Source organism: Macaca mulatta, chromosome 18 (genome assembly GCF_049350105.2).
Source record: "Macaca mulatta isolate MMU2019108-1 chromosome 18, T2T-MMU8v2.0, whole genome shotgun sequence".
NCBI lineage: Eukaryota > Metazoa > Chordata > Mammalia > Primates > Cercopithecidae > Macaca > Macaca mulatta.
Window position 1 is genome coordinate 77189123 of NC_133423.1, and position 21699 is coordinate 77210821.

At 37.8% G+C, this 21699-nt stretch overlaps 1 protein-coding gene across 17 annotated transcripts in view; it reads right to left on the bottom strand.

Annotated features, from left to right (window-relative positions):
* L3MBTL4 (L3MBTL histone methyl-lysine binding protein 4) overlaps window positions 1-21699 on the bottom strand; it is a 449613-nt gene that overhangs the window by 113654 nt on the left and 314260 nt on the right. For 10 of the 17 annotated variants that reach the window (XM_015121580.3, XM_077974766.1, XM_077974762.1 and 7 more), the window contains 2 exons: window positions 20962-21135; window positions 8541-8611 (listed from right to left, as the gene is read on the bottom strand). In XM_015121580.3, the coding sequence (XP_014977066.3) occupies window positions 8541-8611; window positions 20962-21135 (245 nt within the window). Of the gene's footprint in view, window positions 1-7448; window positions 7872-8540; window positions 8612-20961; window positions 21136-21699 lie in introns of those variants that run through there. The other 7 variants (XR_003724606.2, XR_013408124.1, XR_013408125.1 and 4 more) reach the window with 2 other exon arrangements.

The window sequence follows — 21699 nt, forward strand, 5'->3', positions numbered from 1 at the left end:
AAACTAACTTCAAGTCTCCCAGCAGAGTATGCCAGCACCATCTCTGATGGAGATGGCAGGGGAGTTACATACACTTTGTGAGATTTCTTGGTTGGAGACGAGGCTTAGTGTGTTGGGTTTCTCAAATGATAGTTACAATTGCAGTGAACTTGTCACATGGAGAGGCTCAGAACCTCTGGTTAGTCAGGGTGTTGTACGCAATGGTGATAGCTGAGGTCACATACTCATTTTCTCCTTCCTGGGCACATTCTACCTAGAGGTGTTTAATGGCCCATGTTGGACGGCCTCCAGCCATAAGGTGGCATTTGCAAAACAGCACCCAGCTGCAGTAGTAGCAGTGGGATTTAAGCTTCCCATAAGTTGCTGAGGGAAAGTGTGTGTTTTTTTTTCCTCAGGTGATAGGCAGGGCTATAAAATTCCCCAAAGTTTATGTCCTTTGTGTTAAGCTACCAGGGTGGGTGGAGGGGCACAACCAAGTGAGGGCAGGGTTAGGCGGGTCTGTGCTCTGACTTTTCTTGAGCTGGGCTAGCTGTGGCCACTGTGAGTATTGGGAGGTGGTTCTCAGGCCACTGGGCTAATGTTCCAGAAGGGAGTATAACTGCCTCTACTGCACAGAAGAGTTCACAAAGGGAGTGGGGAGGAGCAGGCAGCAGTAAGCCTCACCCAGCTCCCATGCATTTGGCGAGGCTGATCTCACTCACTCAGTGCTCCACTAACAAAGGCGAAAGATGACTCGGATAAATAACAGTGATAATGTGTTTAAGAAATTAGATGGCAAGATAGAGAATTTTCCTCAGGAACTAAGGTCTATTAAAATCATACATAGGTAAATTGCCTAACTAAGAAATATACAATAATTTAATTAAAAATTAATTACATGAGTGTAATAGCAGTTTGGAGACAGTTGAAGAGAGAATTACTGATCTTGAAAATAGGACACTAGAAAAATATCCAGGCTGAAGTATGTACTAAAAATGGAGGGGAAATAAAGAAAAGAGCTCTTAAGACATACAACTAAGAAAGTCTAATATATTTGTAGACGGAGTCTCAATAGGGGAAATGAGAGAGAATGGAGCATAAACAGTATCTGAGGAGATAATGGTCAAATTTTTCAAAGTGGTAAAAAGCCATACACCCACAGACCTAAGCACTATGGATCCTAAAGAGACAAATATAAGGCACTTCATAGTAAAACTGCTAAAAATGAAAGACAACAGAAAAACCTTACAAGTAATCAGATAAAATGTGACACACTCCAAGACATACTCCTTTCAAAGAGACACAATAAAGCTACAGCTGACTTCTTGAGAGAAACAATAGAAGTCAGAAGCCAATGGATTATCATATTTAAAGCCTGAAAAAAATTAACTGCCAATCTAGAATTCTATAACCTGTTAAAATATTCTTCAAAAGTTTGGGTGAAAAAAGGACATTTCTGGACAAAGAAAAACTTACTCAAAAAAAAAAAAAAAAAATCAGCTAGGCCAAGCGCAGTGGCTCACGTGTGTAATCCCAGCACTTTGGGAGGTCAAAGCAGTCAGATTGTTTGAACCCAGGAATTTGAGACTGGCCTGAGCAACATAGTGAGACCCCATTTTTACAAAAAAAAAAAAAAAAAAAAAAAAAAAAACAAAAGCAAAAATTAGCTGGGCATGGTGGCACGCACCTGTAGGCCCAGCTACTCCAGAGGCTGAGGTGGGAGGATCACTTGAGCCCCATAGGTTGAGGCTGCAGTGAGCTGTGATCGCACCACCACACTCCAGCCTGGGTGACAGAGTGAAACCCTGTCTTAAAAAAAGTAATAACTAGAAGACACTATAAATGAAGTACAAAAGATACTTTTTCAGATAGAGGAAAAATGATTCTATATAAAGATGCGTTTTGTAGTAGCTGGGATATCTACTAACAGAATATTAAAAATAAATAAGGTAATAGATGGAAAATGGTATACTCACATGAATTTTGATTTAAAAAGATAAAGCAAAAATATAAAATTGAATACAAACTACTGAGAAAAATAGAAAACAATTATAGAGATGGTAGCAATAGGCTGGGCACGGTGACTTATACCTGTTATCCCAGCACTTTGGGAGGCCACAGTGGGGAGATCACTTGAGGCCAGAAGTTTGAGACCAGCCTGGCCAACATGATGAAACCCTGTCTCTACTAAAAACACAAAAATTAGCTGGGCATGGTTGTACACACCTGTAATCCCAGCTACCTGTGAGGCTGAGGCACCGGAATTGCTTGAACCCAGGAGGTGGAGGTTGCATTGAGCCTGGATTGCACCACTGCACTGCAGCCTGGGAGACAGAGTGAGACTCTGTCAATTTAAAAAAAAAGATAATAACCCTAAGTCCAACTTAACTTTAATAACATTAGATATAAACGTATTAAATACTTCAATTAAGAGACTCCTGTCAACTGGGTGCAGTGGCTCACACCTGTAATCCCAGCACTTTGGGAGGCTGAGGTAAGAGGATTGCTTGAGTCTGGGAGGCCAAGGTTGCAGTGAGCCATAATCGCGCCACTGCTCTCCAGTCTAGGGTGACAGAGATAGATCCCATAAAGAAGAAAGAAAGAAAAAGAAGAAAGAAAGAAAGAGAGAGAGAGAGAGAGAGAGAGAGAAAGGAAGGAAGGAAGGAAGGAAGGAAGGAAGGAAGGAAGGAAGGAAGGAAGGAAGAAAGAAAGAAAGAAAGAAAGAAAGAAAGAAAGAAAGAAAGAAAGAAAGAAAGAAAGAAAGAAAGAAAGAAAGAAGAAAGAAAGAGAGAGATTGCCATGAGATTGAATTTAAACCTAAAAATCACATGCCACTTAGAAGTGTCATATTAAACATAGGACAGTGATGGAGCATATAAAAGCATGGAAATAAATATAACATACAAATACTAATCAGAAGAATACTGCTAATATCAGACAAAAGAAACTTAAAGGTAAGAAGCATTTGGAGAAATAAAATATATATTTCAAAATGTTGAAGGGTCAATTGATTATGAATATTCTAATGTTCTAATTTTCATGAGCCTAGTAATATAGACTAAAAATATGTATATTTTTAGTCTATATTAGGAAAACCAGATAATATCACAACCATAGTAGAGGACTTTAACACATTTTTTCAGGAATCAAATGAATAAGCAGGAAAAAATGTATCAGTAAAGATAATAAAGATCTAACCGTATGATTAACAATTGCTCAGAATATACTTTCTGACCACAGTGGAATAAAATTCAAAATCAATAATGAAAAGATAATAAAATCCCCAAATATCTGGAAATGAATCAGTATACTTCAACCCACATACAAAAGAAAAACAATGTAAATGAGAAAATATTTTGAATTAAATTATTATGAAATTTGACAAATCAAAACTCATGGAATGCAGGAAAAGCTATGCTTAAACTAATGCTAATATAGCTTTAGGTGCATATATTAAAATATATTTAAAAACACAATATCTAAGTAATAATTTAAAGAAGTTAGAAAAATGATAGTAAATGAAAGCCAAAGAGAGTGGAAGGCAGGCAGAAACATAATAGCAGAAATTAATAACAGAGAAAACAAATGCACACTAGAGAAAATCAACACAGCCAAAAATTGGTCCATTGTAAAGATCAGTAAATCTTTAGCAGGATTAATTGAAAGAGACTGAGGCAAAACCAGAGAGAGAGCGTGAGAGAGAGAGAGGGAGAGAGAAAACGCACGAGCACATAAACATCAATTTCAAGAATGAAAAAGGGACATAACTATAGAATCTGCAGACACTAAAAAGCTCATCAGAGGGGATTATAAACAACTCTATAGCAACAGACTTGAAAATTTACATGTCATATACAAATTCCTAGAAGAAATATATAAATTTCTAGAAAAACTAATACAAGAAGAAATTTTAAAAATCTAAAGTCCTCAATCTATTAAAGAAATTGAATCTACAATTAAAATTCTTTTAATAAAAAAACTTTAGGCTCAGATAGCTTTCCTGTCTGTGAACTCATCTAAACGGTTAAAAAATAAATGTTGTGAATCTTACATAACACCTCTTGGTGATAATGGTGATAATGGAGAAAGAGGGAATATCAAAACAAGATGAAGACATTACAAGAAGGAAAATTACAGATCAGCTTCTCCTATGAACATATTTGAAACAGTCCTCAATAAAACATAGGGAGTTCTCACTAGGCATGGTAGTCAGGGGCTATAAAATTGATGATGCAAGCTGAAGCCATGCAAACTGAGCTTAATAATCAATGGGGAAAATTGTAATTCTTTTCTCATGACCTTCACAAATTTTGGTCAAAATATTAACAACTCTTTTACTGTCCATCATAAATACTTAGGGAAAATTTAAAACTAGTGAAAGTAATATTTAATTAGTATGCTGTGGTTTATAACATTTAATACATTGAGATAAGGTGTTTTATTTCTTTGTTAAAAAAAAAAAAAACTTACCAAGAGTTGTCCAAGGAGTGTTTGCTTTCTTTTTGTCCTACAACTGTGAAATGAAGAGAGCATCTTTTCCATTCCTTGGTAAACTGTCATATTCCTAAATTTAAGTTAGATTCACTTCTAACATTTTATCCTTTGCACTTACGATGTTGTGAAATATCTCTGAGAGTTTCTTTAATGTGAAGTGGTTTTTTTTTGTTTTTTTTGTTTTTTTTTTTCGCCAGTATCACTTTCTGTGGGACATCTTCATGCCGTTCGCAACAATCCCTTTCTTCATTTACATCAAAGAGCTTGTAGTCACTAAGTTCCCTGGTTGCACGTCTAGAATCTTGAATGGAAGTAGGGTCAGCATTTCTATGGTTGGCTATTTTTTCTTTGAATATGTTTACATTTCATTAGAATTTCACTGTTTCACTGTCATGTCTTAGGGGTAACACTCAATAAGCTTACCTGTAAACGTTGGATTAGTAAGACAAGTTTCAACTTGCTCCTGTTATGCACAACCAACATCCTTTTAACATAATCATGGTTTCCTCTACAGAATTTTATCATTACAAAGTAATTAAAATTTCTATCATCCAATCTTATGTTTATATATTATTGTTGTTACATATGTTTATCCAATCTTATGTTTATATATTGTGATATATGCTTACATATTGAAAAAAGTGTGTTCAGTAGCTAAGAATTATACTTGAAAATAATGGGTAGTCTTTAAAATATTTTTATTAAGTATGCCAAGATATATATGGCGAATAAAATGATTTTTAAAATAAAATGATTTTTAAAAAATGATTTTTTCCAGTAAAAATGGAAAACATGCCCAAGATATAAAAAACAGAATCTGCGTGTGAATGTATGCATGTGTGTATACAATTTCTAAAAATCCAGTGTATACAACCTCCCCTCATAGATGAAATAGAGCACAAATTTTAGCCCATTGTCCTTAAAAAAAAAAAAAGAAGACCCTGACTGGGCACAGTGGCTCACGCCTGTAATCCCAACACTTTGGGAGGCCGACGTGAGTGGATCACAGGGTCAGGAGTTTGAGACCAGCCTGGCCAACATAGTGAAACCCCGTCTCTACTAAAAATACAAAAGTAAGCTGGGTTCGGTGGTGCACACCTGTAGTTCCAGCTACTCGGGAAGCTGAGGCAAGAGAATCACTTGAACCCTGAGGCAGAGGTTACAGTGAGCCAAGATCGCGCCACTGCACTCCAGCTTGGGTGACAGAGCGAGACTTCATCTCAATAAATAAATAAATAAATAATAAATAAATAAATAAATAAACAAAAGACTCCTGATGAATGAAGAAGGCACTCATTCAAATCTATGCCGAGACCAAAAAAAAAAGGCGGGGTGGGGAAGGCTGGGTGCAGTGGCTCATGCCTATAATCCCAGCACTTTGGGAGGCCGAGGAGGATGGATTAGCTGAGCTGAAGAGTTCAAGAACAGCCTGGGCAACACAGTGAAACTTTGTCTCTACTAAACTACAAAAAATTAGCTGAGTGTAGCATTGCGAGCCTATAATCCCAGTTACTCGGGAGACTGAGACAGGAGAATCACTTGAACCCAGGAGGCAGAGATTGCAGTGAGCAGAGATCACGCCATTGCACTCCAGACTGGGTGACAGAGGGAGATGCCATCTCAAAAAAAAAAAAAAAAAAAGGGAAAAAAAGGAAGGCCATGGATATGGGATATTATGATCAGATTTACAGGCCGAAGAAAAATAAAAGAAAATATTAAATAATTGTTTAATATCACTGTAAGAACATTATTATTTTCATTATTTTGTCTCATCCATGTCAGAACCAAAGCAAATAAACTTTGTAATAATGGGGATTAGTCCCATAGTACAGAGGTCCCCAACCTTTAGTGGCACCAGGAACTGGTCTCATGGAAGACAATTTTTCCACAGACCGGGGTGGGGGAATGGTTTTGGGATGATTCAAGCACATTACATTTATTGTGCACTTTATTTCTATTATTATTATATTGTAATAGATAATGAAATAACTATGCAACTCCCCATAACGTAGAATCAGTGGGAGCCCTGAGCTTGTTTTCCTGCAACTAGACAGTCCCATCTGGGGGTGATGGGAGACAGTGACAGATCGTCAGGCGTTAGATTCTCATAAGGAACACGCACCCTAGATCCCTCACACATGCAGGTCACAACAGTGTTCGTGCTCCTAGGAGAATCTAATGCTGCAGCTGATCTGACAGGAGGCGGAGCTCAGGTGGTCATGTGAGCAATGGAGAGCAGCTGTGAATGCAGATAAAGCTTTGCTCCCTCGTCTGCCCTCTGCTCACCTGCTGTTACGCAGCCCAGTTCCTAACAGTCTACAGATCGGTCTGTGGCATAGGTGTTGGGGACTCCAGACATACAAGGAAGAGCCACTTTGGTTGACAAAAGGCTAAACTAGAAAGCAGGTGCTAACCACGGCCTGCCAATTTAATGGGATGGAATGAACCCTGCCTGCACTTCCCCAACACACGGCGGTCTGGGTCCACAGGCAGCCGTGTGCTCCACCTAAGGCCGACTGCTCCTCCCACTGCACACTCTTCTGACATAAATGCCATATCTGATAACAAAGACCTCTGCTGCGAGGATATGTTTAAATTAAAGAGCACAGTAAATGCATGAATAAATACAAGCATATGGGTGTAAACTTCTTATACATGATGCAGAAACGAGCAAGTGCATTCTGAGCATCTTGGAAGAGATTTCATCTTTCACAGTATGCAAATGCATTTTGCTATGACATTTTCTATTTTTGTAAGGATGATCTTCATTACTACATTTATGATATGAACTACAAAATTGTGTATCTGTTTGAACAAGAACATATACATAATTACTCTGTGGAGATATTTTCAAAAGTGTCAAACTATGAATTAAAACACTGGCACTTTTTTTAAGGCTTCTTACATGGTTCCAAAACATGCCATTTACAGAATGAAGGCTTGGTAAGATGGATGAGAACATTTGTATGGAACAGTTTCTAAAACATCAGTGATTTATTTTATTTAAAGCAAGCTTGAGCTCTGGTTATATTACATAGAAATTCTTCTTACGAGGGAGAAACATGTAGCTGTACAATGAAAACCAAAGTAATTCAACTGCCCTCTCTTTTCTGAGGAAAAGGCCTTGTGTGGCTGAGATGAAATCCACAATTCTTCGAAGACAACACAAGCAAGAGCTCCATCTCTGCCTAAAGTGAGCAGTTCAGCACTGCTCACTGACCTCCCGGCCCTTTTGTTCAATGACTGCCAAGCACTCTCTCCTTCTCTTACGAAAAGTCCGATGGGTAACTGGAGATGGCACAGTCCAGCACAGTGTGCTAATTCACTGGACTTCTACCAGGTCAGTAGAAAGTTCAGCAATGTTCCTTTCCTCTAGAAGGCAGACAGATCTCCTACATCTTCCGGGAGACACAAATGTACAGAGCTACCAAGGCTGCAGGCGGGACACTAGTAAGAAACTATCAATGTTTGCATCTGACTAAATCAAAACAGAATCCAGGGAAAACTGATTCCTTAGCTTGCTACAATATAATCTAACCTCAAAATTCTGTCTATATCGAGCCTTCACTGGGAAGAAATGTAACTAAAAGAACGCATGCAATTCTTCTTCCTGGACTCCAACAGATTCCTCAGCGCTGATGGTTCAATATTTTGCCTAATACCCTTCTAGCCTTTCTTACTAATGAGGTGCATCTCACAGTCTCCCACCTTCACAAGTGCAGTGAGACACTCCTGGTTTCCCTCCATGGCCTCTGCAGATGGCAGAGGGGGATTCAACCACTGAACCTCTAACTTCTACAGCTTTACACGTTTCCTATCGTGAGTGGAGCCCATAGAGATCATAGAGTCCAGCCCTTTAACTTTTAAAATGAGAAAATGAACGTTTGAGGAGTGAAGTGAAGGGACTCACTCGCAGGGCGCGAACTAGAACACAAGTCTCTCTTGACTCTAGTTAGGCTTTTTCCACTATTCCCTGCTGGAATGCTAAAACCAAACAGTCAAACAAATAAGACATTCTGCACAACAAAAAGTATATTCTGTGTTTTTGCTAGTGTTTTTGTGTTTACCTCTGAAGAGATTATCCAAGTCAATATCTTCTTTTCCTTTGATTTTCAAACACTTTGCCTGCTGTACAAGTCTGGGCAAAGAACAGAAATAAAATCTAGATTCATTATCCTGTGAGGTAGGAAGAAATCATGATAGCAGCACAAATTTAAATAGAAACTGCAGGGTAAACAATAGTGAATTGGCAGGTATTTTGCTGCACAGAGCCTTGTTAGAATTTTAAGATTTTAAAAACACACTTCTGTTCAGAAACTCTGACTTTGAACCCTGAAGTTTAAAAAGCTTTCCCCCCCCTCATTCTATTAGAGCAAAAAGTTTCGAAAACTCTCTGGAGAATAATCTCTTCAGATTCTGAGGAGGAGTTGGCAGGATGGTGGGTGATGGGATGGTAGGTAAGTAAATAATAATTGCTACTGATGACTTTGGGGCTCATTATTTTAATCAGAAGATTATAGACACTGTGCTCAAACAACTGTACAAAGTAATTTAGTTACATTGCTGAATGTCAGGGAATTAATTAACTTTTAAGATGCTGCGGTACGTACTATGGCCTAATTTTGTTATTCTTTTATCATGGAACTTCATTAAAACTTGAGGCTCAGACTTTATAATGAATATGGAAGTTTCTACAATAAAACTTTTCCAGGGTTGCTAATTAGTCAGTAATTAATTTTAGGTAGATAAGCTTGTGAGGTAATCAAGTAATTTATTTGTATATATTTTAATGAAATTTATATCTTGCTTTGCACATGTATTTTCTTACTTTTTCTTACTGTATCTGAACAGAAAGTCTCTCATTTCATTTTCACTGACAAGCATTTGAGTTGGTCATGGAAGTACTGTTTTAATTTCTGTGTTAGATGAGGAAACTGATTCAGTTACCAAAACCCTACGTAGAAACCTAAATGACTTACAGAATTGGAGATAATTGTATCTATGTTTATTTGTAAGTTTACACAAGTATATCATGGCAGAAAGGTTCTATCAGTTAGATATCTCTTACTCATCAAGGCTTTTTATCAAAAAGACAAGAAACTGAGAAAATTTCTGCTGAAGTCCCAACTTTGGACTTTACCATAGGTCCTACAAGGCTACTGTGGAGCATACTAAACATATGTACTTAATCACCTGGGGGGCAATGCAGAGACAGCACATTCAGTGTGCGACAACCTGAGTTCACACCTAGGATACAGCCCCCAGGTTTGTGATCCAGAGTGAACATTTAAATGCTCAATCTTAGCTTCCAATCTGTTAAATGGACACAGTACCTGCCTCACTGGGTTGTTCAGAGCAACTAGTGAAATAGTATGTTAAAAACCAGTGTAAAAACGCTTATGCATCATGGACATGCATAAAAATGTGTGTAATATTCTCATAAATTCAATATGTATAATTTTAATTATATTCAACATATGTATCATCGGGATTTGTTTACATTCTTTTTTTGCCTATATCATGCTTTGATATTTGCATTCTTGTAGGAGAGAATATAAACTATAGAAAGGTGGCTTAAATGTAAGCAGTGAGTGTCTGGTAGAGTGCACGGGTCAAACAGGATGCTGGGAAGCACAGCACGCGTGCTAAGTAGTGCAGTGCAGCCATTTTGCAAAGAATAATTTGGGGCAGGGGAAAGAACAATTTCAGCTCTGCTTACATGATTTTTGGCAAATCTTTAGGTATTTCCCCCTCAATTTTACAAATTTTATGAATCTTCAGGTTGATTTTCAAGCCATCTTAAAGCACCCTTCTGCAATATATGCTAATCAAGATCTTGCTTCTATCTCACAAAGTTAAAAAACAGAAGCCAGTCTGCCACATATAAAACTTTGATGGGTATTTTAAAGAACATTTTAAAACAAATCAAATAAATTTTTTGGGTTTTTTTTTTTTTTTTCTAATGTGAAGTTCTTCAATTGGTCCTGGGTATATTTCAGTACAGTCTTGCTTTCAAATGATCACATCAGTAGGGAGATACGCCAGGCCAAACCCTGTGAGCAGTTCAGATCCAGTTAGCATTTCCTGGGAACTCCCAGGAGGTAGGCACCTACTAAGGACTCCTAGTCTTTTCATTTCCCATTTCGTTCTCACAAAAACTAGGTTGGGATAGTATTCTTGTTTTATAAATTGAAAGACTGGTCTCAGAGACATTCAACAACCTGCCCCATCTTGGGCACAAAGTAGGTCGATAATGGAGCCCAAATCAGGTCTTAATGGAGCCAAAATGAAGTCCAATCTCAAGTCTTTGGACTCCAAACCCAGGTTTCCTCCTGCTTTACACATCACCTTCCAATAACGTACAGTTTACTGGTTATTTATGGAAGGCATGGATAAAGGGAAGTCACAGGCAGAGACTTGACTGTTGCTGGGCCAGTGGGGTCTTAGAGAATGAAGATGGGGGTAACTGATGGGTTTCTAAAGGTCTTGAGAATTAGGGTGGAACAGAACGAGCAGAAGTAACATGGGATGGGGAAGTGTTCTGAGAACCCGAATAAGCTAATCGACTTATTTGGCTGAAGCACCATGCAACGAAAGGTAGCTTGACAGAACAAGCTGAAAGCAGCCATGGAGGGCCTTGCATGGGTTCTCGCGAGGATGTGGACTTCATCTTGTGGGCAGTGGGAAAAGTCACAGAGGAGTCTGCATCTCAAAAGAATCCACTGCATATAGACAGTAGATGTGTCTGAAAATGAGTAGGCCGGTCATGAGCCAAAGATTAATATTTCGTTTATGTTTTGGCTAAAATAGTCTCAATCTCTGTCTAAATCTCCAGGGATGTACTACTGTTGCACCAATTATTCCTCCTGAAGCCTGGCCCATAGCTTTTATATAGTCATAATAGCTCCGGGCATCCTAAACAATCTTCAATATATTTTATTAATAGCATTGCTGTTGCTGTTGCAAGTGTCAAGAGACCTGTGTGTATCTGTTTATACCTGATTTATTACATAAAGAGGTGCATATGACCTAAAGGCAAAAGCTGTCACTGTTACCCAAGAGTCTTTGCTATCCATTGTTTTTCAACGTGCTCTTTCCTTAGGATTTTCTACTTCCGGTTGGAAGAAAGGGCCTGCATCTTCTCTTACCCTATTACTAGGCTTCCATTCCTCTTAACAAGACAATACTGTGCCCATTAAGTGGTAGGCCCTGAAACAGATGCCTAACATGAAGGAGGAAATATTAATCCTCTATTTATGTGTTCAAAAAGACAGGTTAAGAAGCTTGCTCAAAGTCACATAATAAGTAGAAGAACTAGGATTTGAACTTAATTCAGGTTAGTCTAACTGTACCTAGACACCTTCTAGAACAAGAGTTAGTAAACCATGCCCCATAAGTCAAATCCTGCCCATTGCTTTTTTTTGTAAACAAAGTTTCACTAGAACACAGCCACGCTCGCTTCTCTACTTACTTCTAGGGCTGCTTTCACTACGAGGGCTAAACTGAGTAGTTGTAGCAGAGACCTTTATAGCTGGCCACACCTAAAATATTTACCATCTGGCTCTTTAGAAAAAAAAAGCTCACTGACCCCTGTTCTAGAAGTTAAAAATATTTTTAAAAGGTCCATAAGTTCAAAAACACACACACAGCATGCGATTGTCTTATCTGGGAAGCTGCTCCCCAAACTGCCACAATAACTGTGTTTAGTTATAACTTAAGGCTTAAAAGGCAGACACTGGTCTCTGACTCTTCTATTTTTAGGCAAATTCTCCAAACTCAATCAACATTTCTCTGAAATTTTCCTGCCTGCAGCTGTTGCATTCTGCCGAGATGATTTCTGCCACCAAAAGACTCATGACTTATTAGGGGTTGTAGACTTGTGCAAGGGCAGATTCTGCACAGAGCAGACTGAGAAAGGGCTACATCAGAGAGACAGAGAATGTGCTATTGGATCATACAACAGGAGGACATTTTCTGCATACAAGGTGGAAGATAGTAGAAAAAGCCTTCAGGAGATGAGTTTGAACTTGGCCTCAAAACAAATTTTATTGTAGGAAACACAGAGAGGGCCACTGCAGAAGTAGGGCGAGTGGGGATAAGGAGAATTAGCGATGGGGTGTGGTGTGCAATGAGTTAAGACATGGAGCTGGGACAAATTATGGGGCCTGCACAAGCTTTCCATGTTCCCATGCATGTGTGTAAGTTTGAATATGCGAATTTATTTATTCTCAGTCAGGCAAAATGGACCAAGGACCTGTGAGATTCTATCAATCTAAGGATTCATACGATATGTTTAGTTTGTAAATAAAAAGTAATGAACCCTTCTAAAATATAGCAGTAAAAAGCATCAGCAAATAATAAGATCCGTAATATTCATATGAAAATGTTTACTGCAGCATTATTTACAAGAGGAGAAACACTGGAAACCATGGTCCTTAAGGGAATGGTTGAATGAGTTACGGTATGCCTACACTATGGAATACAATGCAGTTGTTAAAACTAACGCATTGGGTCTGTTTGTGTTGATGTGACAATTTACCCATGACATATTGTTAAATGAAATAAAACACATTGCAGATTAACAAAATGTTAATATAAATTATTTTAAAAGAGTGAATGTACGTTGATATGGTTAGGCTTTGCGTTCCCATCCAAATCTCATCTTGAATCGTAATCCTTATAATCCCCATGTGTCAAGGGAGAGACCAGGTGCAGGTAATATCTAAACCATGGGGGCAGTTTCCTCATGCTGTTCTTATGGTAGTGAGTACTCATAAGATCTGATGGTCTTATTAGTGTTTTGTAGTTCCTCCTGTGTTATTCTTCTTCCTGCCACTCTGTGAAGAAGGTGCCTTGCTTCCCCTTCACCTTCCACCATGATTGTAAGTTTCCTGAGGCCTCTCTAGCCATGCTGAACTGTGAGTCAATTAAACCTCTTTCCTTTATACAGTATCCAGTCTCAGGCAGTTTTTTATAACAATATGGAAATGGACCAATACATGCAGATGTAGATACATACACATGTGCATACATGAACATCAAAAGGATACAGACAGCAGGTGGCAATCTGTTAACCCTAGTGGCCTAAGCATGCAGCATCAGAGTTAGGAGTGGAGAATGAGAAATTCTTAATTTCTTAAAACTTCTACATTACTGGAATTATTAAGGTGGACATTTTCTTATATTTTTCCAAACATCTATATGTTATGCTGCTTGGTAGAAAAAGGTGTGGATATTATTAATGTTTTTAATTTTTATTTTTTTCTTTCTACTCAACTGTCTCTTTTCCCATAAGTACTGCTGTGATAATGAGAAAAAAGATCATGTTAAAGTCCCACCTTTACTCTTTACAATGAGTGAGAAATAATTATTTTAAAGCCAGGTTAAGTATATAGATGATAAAATGCTCGCTGGTGCTCAAGCAGCAAGGTTTTATTTTTCTGGGGTGTGGAAACACTAATATTTCCTCTATGCAAGGAACTGTGGACATTGTAGGACACACTGTTCTGTGGCATTTAGTCACTGAGAGCCTGAGCCAAGGCAGGATTCCAGAAATTCAGAGATTTAGAATAAATTTTACAATTCTTTATGAGAATCAGCTTGGAAAAATATTTTGAAGACATGGCAAGGCATCCATGGGTTATTTCATAATGTTTCAACATAACTGTACATTCATTTAAGAAATATAAGACTCTAGAGACTTTAGTGAGGCACCCACAAAGTGAGGCAGGTGGAGCCTGGCAAGGGCTGGGCCCTTCCATCTCATCCCAGACCCTCGCCATGCTCCTGAGCTGATCTGGGCACAACTCATTTCATTTTCAATATGCACAATATTCAACAGAACCTTTTTTCCCTTAGTGGCTGGGCCCTTTATGATAGGTGATTACTGAAATCATTTTGAGTATCACCCTTTCAACTGCACGTTACTTCCCTACGGCACCTGTCAACCATCTGTGATTTTCTCTTCATTTATGGTTTGCTTTCTTTCTTCCCCTTCCATCTCCCCTACCTGAAAATCGGCTCCACGCAAAGATGGAACTGTTTAACCTAACACACCACTTGGCAACAGCAGCAGCTCCACACATATTTGTGGAGTGAATGAATATTAATACCATGAGCGAATCAGCATGCCCACTGCCAAGTCTGCACAGACAGGAATCATCCCACCTAAGTTCAGATCCTTGTCCTGCCACTTACTTGTTTGGGTGATTTTCTTATCACCAAGGAAAAGCTTGATAAGAACAAGAATTTTTGTCTATTTTGTTCCCTGCTCTATTACTAGAGTTTGGAACAGTATTTTCTAAATATTTATTCAACAGATAAATTTGAAAGAATGAATATGTCTAATTTCAGGAACTGGCTATGGTCACGGTGCTGAATTCAACAAGGTAAGTGTTAGTCAGCTAACTATAGACCAAAACCGAATTCCATTCTGACTGCATCTTAATTCTGGGGCAGGTGGTGGTATGGAACAGTGAGGAGAGCGATGAGTTGGGAGTCAGAGGGCTTGAAGGGGCCACCATCAACAGTGCTGATGAAATAGCAAAATTCTTTGGCATTGGTGTTCTTGTTTCCACGTTACAGAAGTTGAATTAATTTCTTGAGTCCTCCTTTCCCACTGTAGAGCTCCTAGGTTATCACGCCTGGCTAGTGGTTCCTCAGAGTCTGATTGGAGGTGGGGAACTGGAGGGGGCTTCTCTGAAAGGCCTTGGGGTTGCCTGTCCAGCCAAAACCCCCTATAGGGCAAGAAGAACTCTGGCTTGTAATGGTGTTTTGATCACTCTTTCTTGATTAAGGGGCTTAATTTAGTTATAGACACTGAGTATTATCTTAGACCAAATAAATAAAGGTCTAAATTCCTATGGTTGGTGTTGAGATGTGTGATACACACACCGCTAGAACTGGTCCCAACTGCAAGACTTTAAAATCAATGGTTTTCATAAAAATGGAGAAAAGATATGGAACTATAATTTCAATAGTCTCTTCTCTGTGCCAAGCCCATTCATATATATATACCTATAGCAATGTTTCTATCTACCTACATCTATATTCCTATATTCAAAATCTTATGTCAGCCTCACATTTATGACCATTTTACAGGTGAAGGAATTGAGACTCTAAGAGAAAAACAAATGTATATAATGAAATCAATCAACTTCGGTACGCTAAAGACCTATAATGTGAACCATAAAGAAGGAAAAGCAAAAGGGTAAATTGGTTCTTCTCTTTAGCAGCCTATAGTCTTTTTGAGAAGATACGGCATACACAAAACAAAGTATTAAAAAGGTACATGCGGACACACAAACAAGCTGCTGGTGTCTGGTGTGGACCACAAGGACAGAGGAATGCTGAGAGCAAGGATGGGACTGGCTCTTAGAGACTCAGCCTCTCAGGGCCAGCCACCATCCTTGGCACCTAGTAGGTTGCTCAAAATCCATTTAAATTGTTGAGTGCCTAGTATGTGTCAGGTATGACACTAAGTGTTAGAAATAGAGAGACACATAAAACACAATCTCCAACTTCAAGAAGCTCTTACAGGTTGGAACTGCCACAGAACTCCAAGAGAAAAGTGAGCCGTGGGAAAAGGAGGAGATACAGGCAGGAGTAAATGAGGTACCAAGAAAGGAAACAAAAGGCACAAGTGCAGGAATGAAAACGACACTGCAGGCGATGATGGGGAGTGAGTGGGGCCACTAAGTAGACTCCACCTCCCAAAGCAGAGAATTGAGAGAAAGTGAGAGTGAAGAGTGAGAAAGTGAAGGTAAGAAGCGAGAGAGTCTGGTGGATTAAAGAACCTATTTACTCACTTGGAAGGTGAATGTGTGGGACAACCAACTAACATTGTTATAATTCTGAGGGTGGGCATCATAGAAGGTACTTATGTTGCAGCTAATTTGCCTAGTGGAAATAAACTAGCTGGCTCATGGCAGTGCAGTTCATCATCAAGATCATTAAGGAACTATTCCACTACATGCCATCTTTTCTGATTACCACAACTTTTCCCAGGCATTTTCATTACCAATATTACCCTTCAAAAAGTGCATGAAATTTATAATATGGCCGGCATCGGGAAAAACAAAATGAGCTTTGTAAGGCATTTTCTTAGATTTTCTTAATAGCAATGATAGAATATGACAGGTATTTTAACAAACGGTGGTGCTATCAATTGTGTGAATTAGAATATATTAAACAATGCTTCTGGGAGGCAAAGGAAGTTATTAAAGAACACTTAGGAAGGTAAAAAAATGCCTGGAAAAAGTGTCCCCCTCAGGCCTGGGGAAACCAGCTAATAGGCAATATGGGGAGTTGAGGGGAGGTGCATTCCAAAGTAATTTTCTTTATGATGAAAATGTTTTAACGATTCATTTTATTCTCTTATTGCAGGCAGGTAGAAGCCTTTAGTATATCATAATAAAATGTGCTCAAGATGGACATTTTGTATTATATATAGTATAAATAAGAAACATCAGTTTGGGGAAAACATGGTAAGATTCTTCCCTTCAGTAGTTCTATTTTCATTTTATTATTATTATTATGCTTTAAGTTCTGGAGTATATGTGCAGAACGTGCAGGTTCTATTTTCACAAAATAAGAAATAGATGCATCACAAGGTGACTCTGAGAATCCTAGACATCAGTAGAAAGTAGACTAAATATGAACCTAGCTGGGCTTTTTCAAAGCCTTAAGCTGTCATTCATTCACTAGTCTAATGTAGTTGAATTGCACGTGGGATTTTTTTCTACTTATCATCTGTATGACCTCAGACACTGCCTAACCTCTCTGAACTTCTAGGTGCCCATGTTATAAAATCTGAATAAGAAAACTTACCACATACAGGCTTGTTGGGAGGATGAAATAAAATTAATACTATGATGTACATAAATTGTTTAGTGTACCACTTCACAGCCCCAAGTAAGTATGTGCTATTAAAAGTAGATACTTACTATCATTGATATTTCTGGTGATATGATTATTAATTTACTGTTAATATGTTGTATTTAATCAGAAGACCTATGTTTCAGTCCCAGACAAGCTTACCAGCTTACTATTTCCTCATCTATAAATGGCAATATTATGACGAGAATAATGTCTGCTTTGCCTAAATTACAAAATTATGGGAAGCTCCAAAGGTTATGTATGTGCAAACTATAAATGGTTAAATGAATTAAGGTATTTTCTCCTCTACTATATATACCCAAATGAAAGAAACTCAAGGGTAAGCTACTCACCTCCATTTAATGCACCATTAATATAATACTACTCACTCTATTAGCACAAATAAAAAAGGAATATATACAGGTTTTCAGTAACGGTGACTTACTGTGATATTGTGAGTATGACTCTTTACAGTTAATATAACATCTATATCTTACTGTTATGGAGATAACTCTTGCAAACCTCTAGCAGTACATACATAAATCTCTCAAAATTAAAACATGACTCTCTACTAAAAAATTGTGAACATAAATAGACTATTTCTGCCACTAAATCATGCAATGGAGCCATATATTTACTAACTATAACCTTGATACAAAGATTAATATAAGAGCAAACATATTTTCTAAAAATAATCAAAAAATTGGGTTGCAGTTAAGGAAAATAAAAAATTATCTAAATTGTTGGGTAATATCTAACTGAATTTGGAAGTTTATCAAAGTTAATTTTATATTTTTCACTTGAATTACAAGAAGTCTGGATATATATAAATATATGTGTATATATATTTTATATATATATACACACACACATATATCTCTTTCTGGTTTTTTTGTTTGATTTTTGACAGGGTCTCACTCTGTCACCTAAGCTAGAATGCAATGGTGTGATCTTAGCTCACCGCAGCCTCTGCTTCCCAGGGTCAAGTGATCCTCCCACCTCAGCCCCCTGAGTAGCTGGAACTACAGGCACATGCCACCACACCCAGCTATTTTGTTGTTGTTGTTGTATTTTTCGCAGAGATGGGGTTTCATGATATTGCCCAGGCTGGAACTCTGGATAATCTAATGTGACAAATGTTGCTTGTATAAAAAGTTACAGAAGGCCTGTCCAGAGCTCAATGGCGGATGGCTTGACTGGAGGCCAGTGGAAATTACAGCTCTGATTTTCACCAATTTAACCCCCCACCCCTATTTTTGGACAGGAGCCAAGTAAAAGTTATTTCTTCTCAACATGCGGAAGAGGAGAGATAGAATTTAAATATTCTCCATCACCTGTATCTGATAGCTGGTGATTTCAAGAGCAAAGATTTGGGTTAGAGAAAAGGCAGCCTTGGGAAAGTACTACAAGTAAGCTGTGGAGAGAGTTAAAATATGTTTTATCTGTGTATAACTAACCTACATATCATTCCTTGTTGATTCCTTTGTTCTTTTTTTCCCCTCGACCTGGAATTTAAGATTATGAACAGGATGTGATGGAGATGAGGGTAAACTCAAAAGGGGAATGACTGCTAATACGATTTATCCAAACATTATTAGGATGATTGGTTAGGAAAAAAAGTGGACAGATATTGGAATGCAAGGATGGCTTTGGTCTTGAGATGTAAAAGCAAAAATAGGCTTGAGGATTCATGATGTGTATCATACACCTCCTGCCCCCACAGCTAATTACAGGTGACATAGGATTCGGTAGAACAGGACAGTCTGTGATTTGTCTGCTTGATTATCAACTAACATTCTCAACTCCTTCTTTCTATCTGTAGTAATTATTCCTATCTGATATATTTCAGTGTAAAGCCCCTTCATAAATGGTAAGGCACATAACAATTAGTTTAAAAGGCTAAACTCCTAAGAGGAGTTCAAGATAGGGGAGGCAACATATCTGTGTTTGCTAGAGGGAAAAACTTAGCTAACCTCTGAGAGCAATCTTTTTTTTTAAGGCAGTTCAAAGATCTGTTTCGTTTCTGTGATTTTTCACATTGAGGATGAATGTCTAAAATATTTACAAGAGAAACTGACTAGGTTTTTATTTGAAAAAAATACAACAGATTATAGCAAAAAGATTAAGGGCGAATGAATGTACTGGTCTCTATGATTCTGGAATAAAAACACTGTTCCTTGGAAAACACTTAAAAAAGAAAAAATTCTCTCTCAATCAGGAAATGGAAAGACATTCAAGCTCTCAACTACGTACAGTTGTAAACAGTGTGGGTGTGAAACAGCAGTGAAGAACAACGAGACCCTGTGAAGTTTCAACAAGAGGAGTAGGTGTATAACAAATAATAAAAATGCAAGATACAGTTATAAAAATAGAGAAGTGTGTGTATCCATATGAAATAAAGCATGCAATAGAGAGAAGCACTAATCTACAATCATGTGCACAGAGATCAAATCAAAATATTCAAAATATAACAAAAAATGAAATGTCACCCAAATTCTCTAAAATAACATGTGTATGAATAAAAAGAATATCCACAGTCCAGGATGTAAAACCCATGTGAAAAGTGTGCCCTATGAGCCAAATTCTCCAAATAAACTGGTGCCCCCTTGGAAGAGAAGAAGCACCTCCCCACCTGGGATGGAGGTGCAAATCAGCTGGCAGTGATTTCAGTGGAAACTCTGCACCCACAGAGAGGCCTGTGTGTCTTTGTTTTACACCTGCTGAATGCAAAGAGCAAGGCTCTGAGGTTTAGGAAAAGCAGTCATCCCTTCAAATCTTGCACAGTCAGGGTCTAGGGTGCTCAACATCTTGAACATGATTGGCTTTTGCCAGCAGCAGGGTCAGGAAAATGCCCATTTCTCATCTCTCTGTCTAGGCTTTCTTGGCTCAGTCTCTGTCTGGTCTTGTTATTTACTTAGTGTTAGACTTTTCTGTATTTATAATTCCCAGCATGGAGAATGGAGCTTTTTGGAGAAAAGATGTTATTTAGATTGTTTTACTCATTTAGGTTAAAAAAATCACATAGGGCTGTACTTGCAGCTCCTTAGGATATAGTTATATATACACAAAAAATGAAAACTGATATTTAAAATCACAAGTTTACATTTAGGAACAAAGGGAAGATGTGTTGTCAATAAATCAAAATGGAAACTCTTCTGTGTAAGAAGAGATCATATCTGAGGTACATTTGTATTAAAGATGACAAAGACAAGTAACAGATAAGAGAGGAAACCTTGATATGACTAAGAAGATGCCGATACTTGTCCATGTGCCAAAAGAGGTAATATCTATGAAACGATTCAAAACAATAAAGACTTTTTAAGATAAAGGAAATCTTTTGGAATGGTACAAATGAGATATACTTTCTACTGCTTATATACAATATGTACATTTAGAAAAAGGTAAATTCAAATATTTAAGGATGAAGCAAAAGAAAATATTTTTTAAATGAAGATCAAGGCTTAGATGAATTTTATCAGCCCAGCGAACATATCCAGAAATAAAAATAATTCTTTTGAAGAAATAAATAGAAACTATTACTATTAACAAAATTGTTCTTTTACTATTCTACATGGTTTACTTTCTGGTTCACATTTTCAAGAAGTTTCTTACCTGGGTTGACTGTTCACCTTTTCATGTTTTCCATTGAAGTTCAAACTACAGAGGTTTTTAGATTTCGAATGTGAAGAGTCTGATTCCAAATTTGCCTGTGTTTGTTCTCTCAAACGATCATGAAGTGTTGCCTCCTTTTTCAAGTTCATGTCTGAATACGGGCAGCCAAAAGCACTGGTTTGTATAAAAATGAGAGCACAGTCATCAGTATATAGTGATAAATCAGGGGTCCATTGTCATTAGAGCAGACTTACATCTAATATTTAACAATTGCATAGAAACATTCTTCTTTCCCTGAGCACACTGAAATAACAGTTTGTTTTCGTATTGCCTTTTCAGAAAATCTCAGGTTCTAGAACCACAGACACTGGTCAACAAAGAATTATAGATAGATTCATCAACACATACGGCATTTACAATTTTAGAAACTTAAAAATCTAAGAATAGCATACAGATGTATTTCTAATGGAACAATGCAAAAGTCACATAACACTTAACTCAGTTTGTATCCTTAATATGTATTCCCTGGTTTGACTGTATCAGAAAAGACTATGGGTAACTGAGTATATTTGCTGATATCAGAGAATACTGTGTTTTCGTTTCTTAATATTCATGTATGCAGAAATACTCTATCTGCAGTTCTGCTTAATCCTCTGGAGCTTTGCTGGGAAGTTTTGTGCTGGGGTGTGAAAGGACATCTTGTAGGTGAGAGAGGAGAGGCCCAAGCCCAGGTCTGCT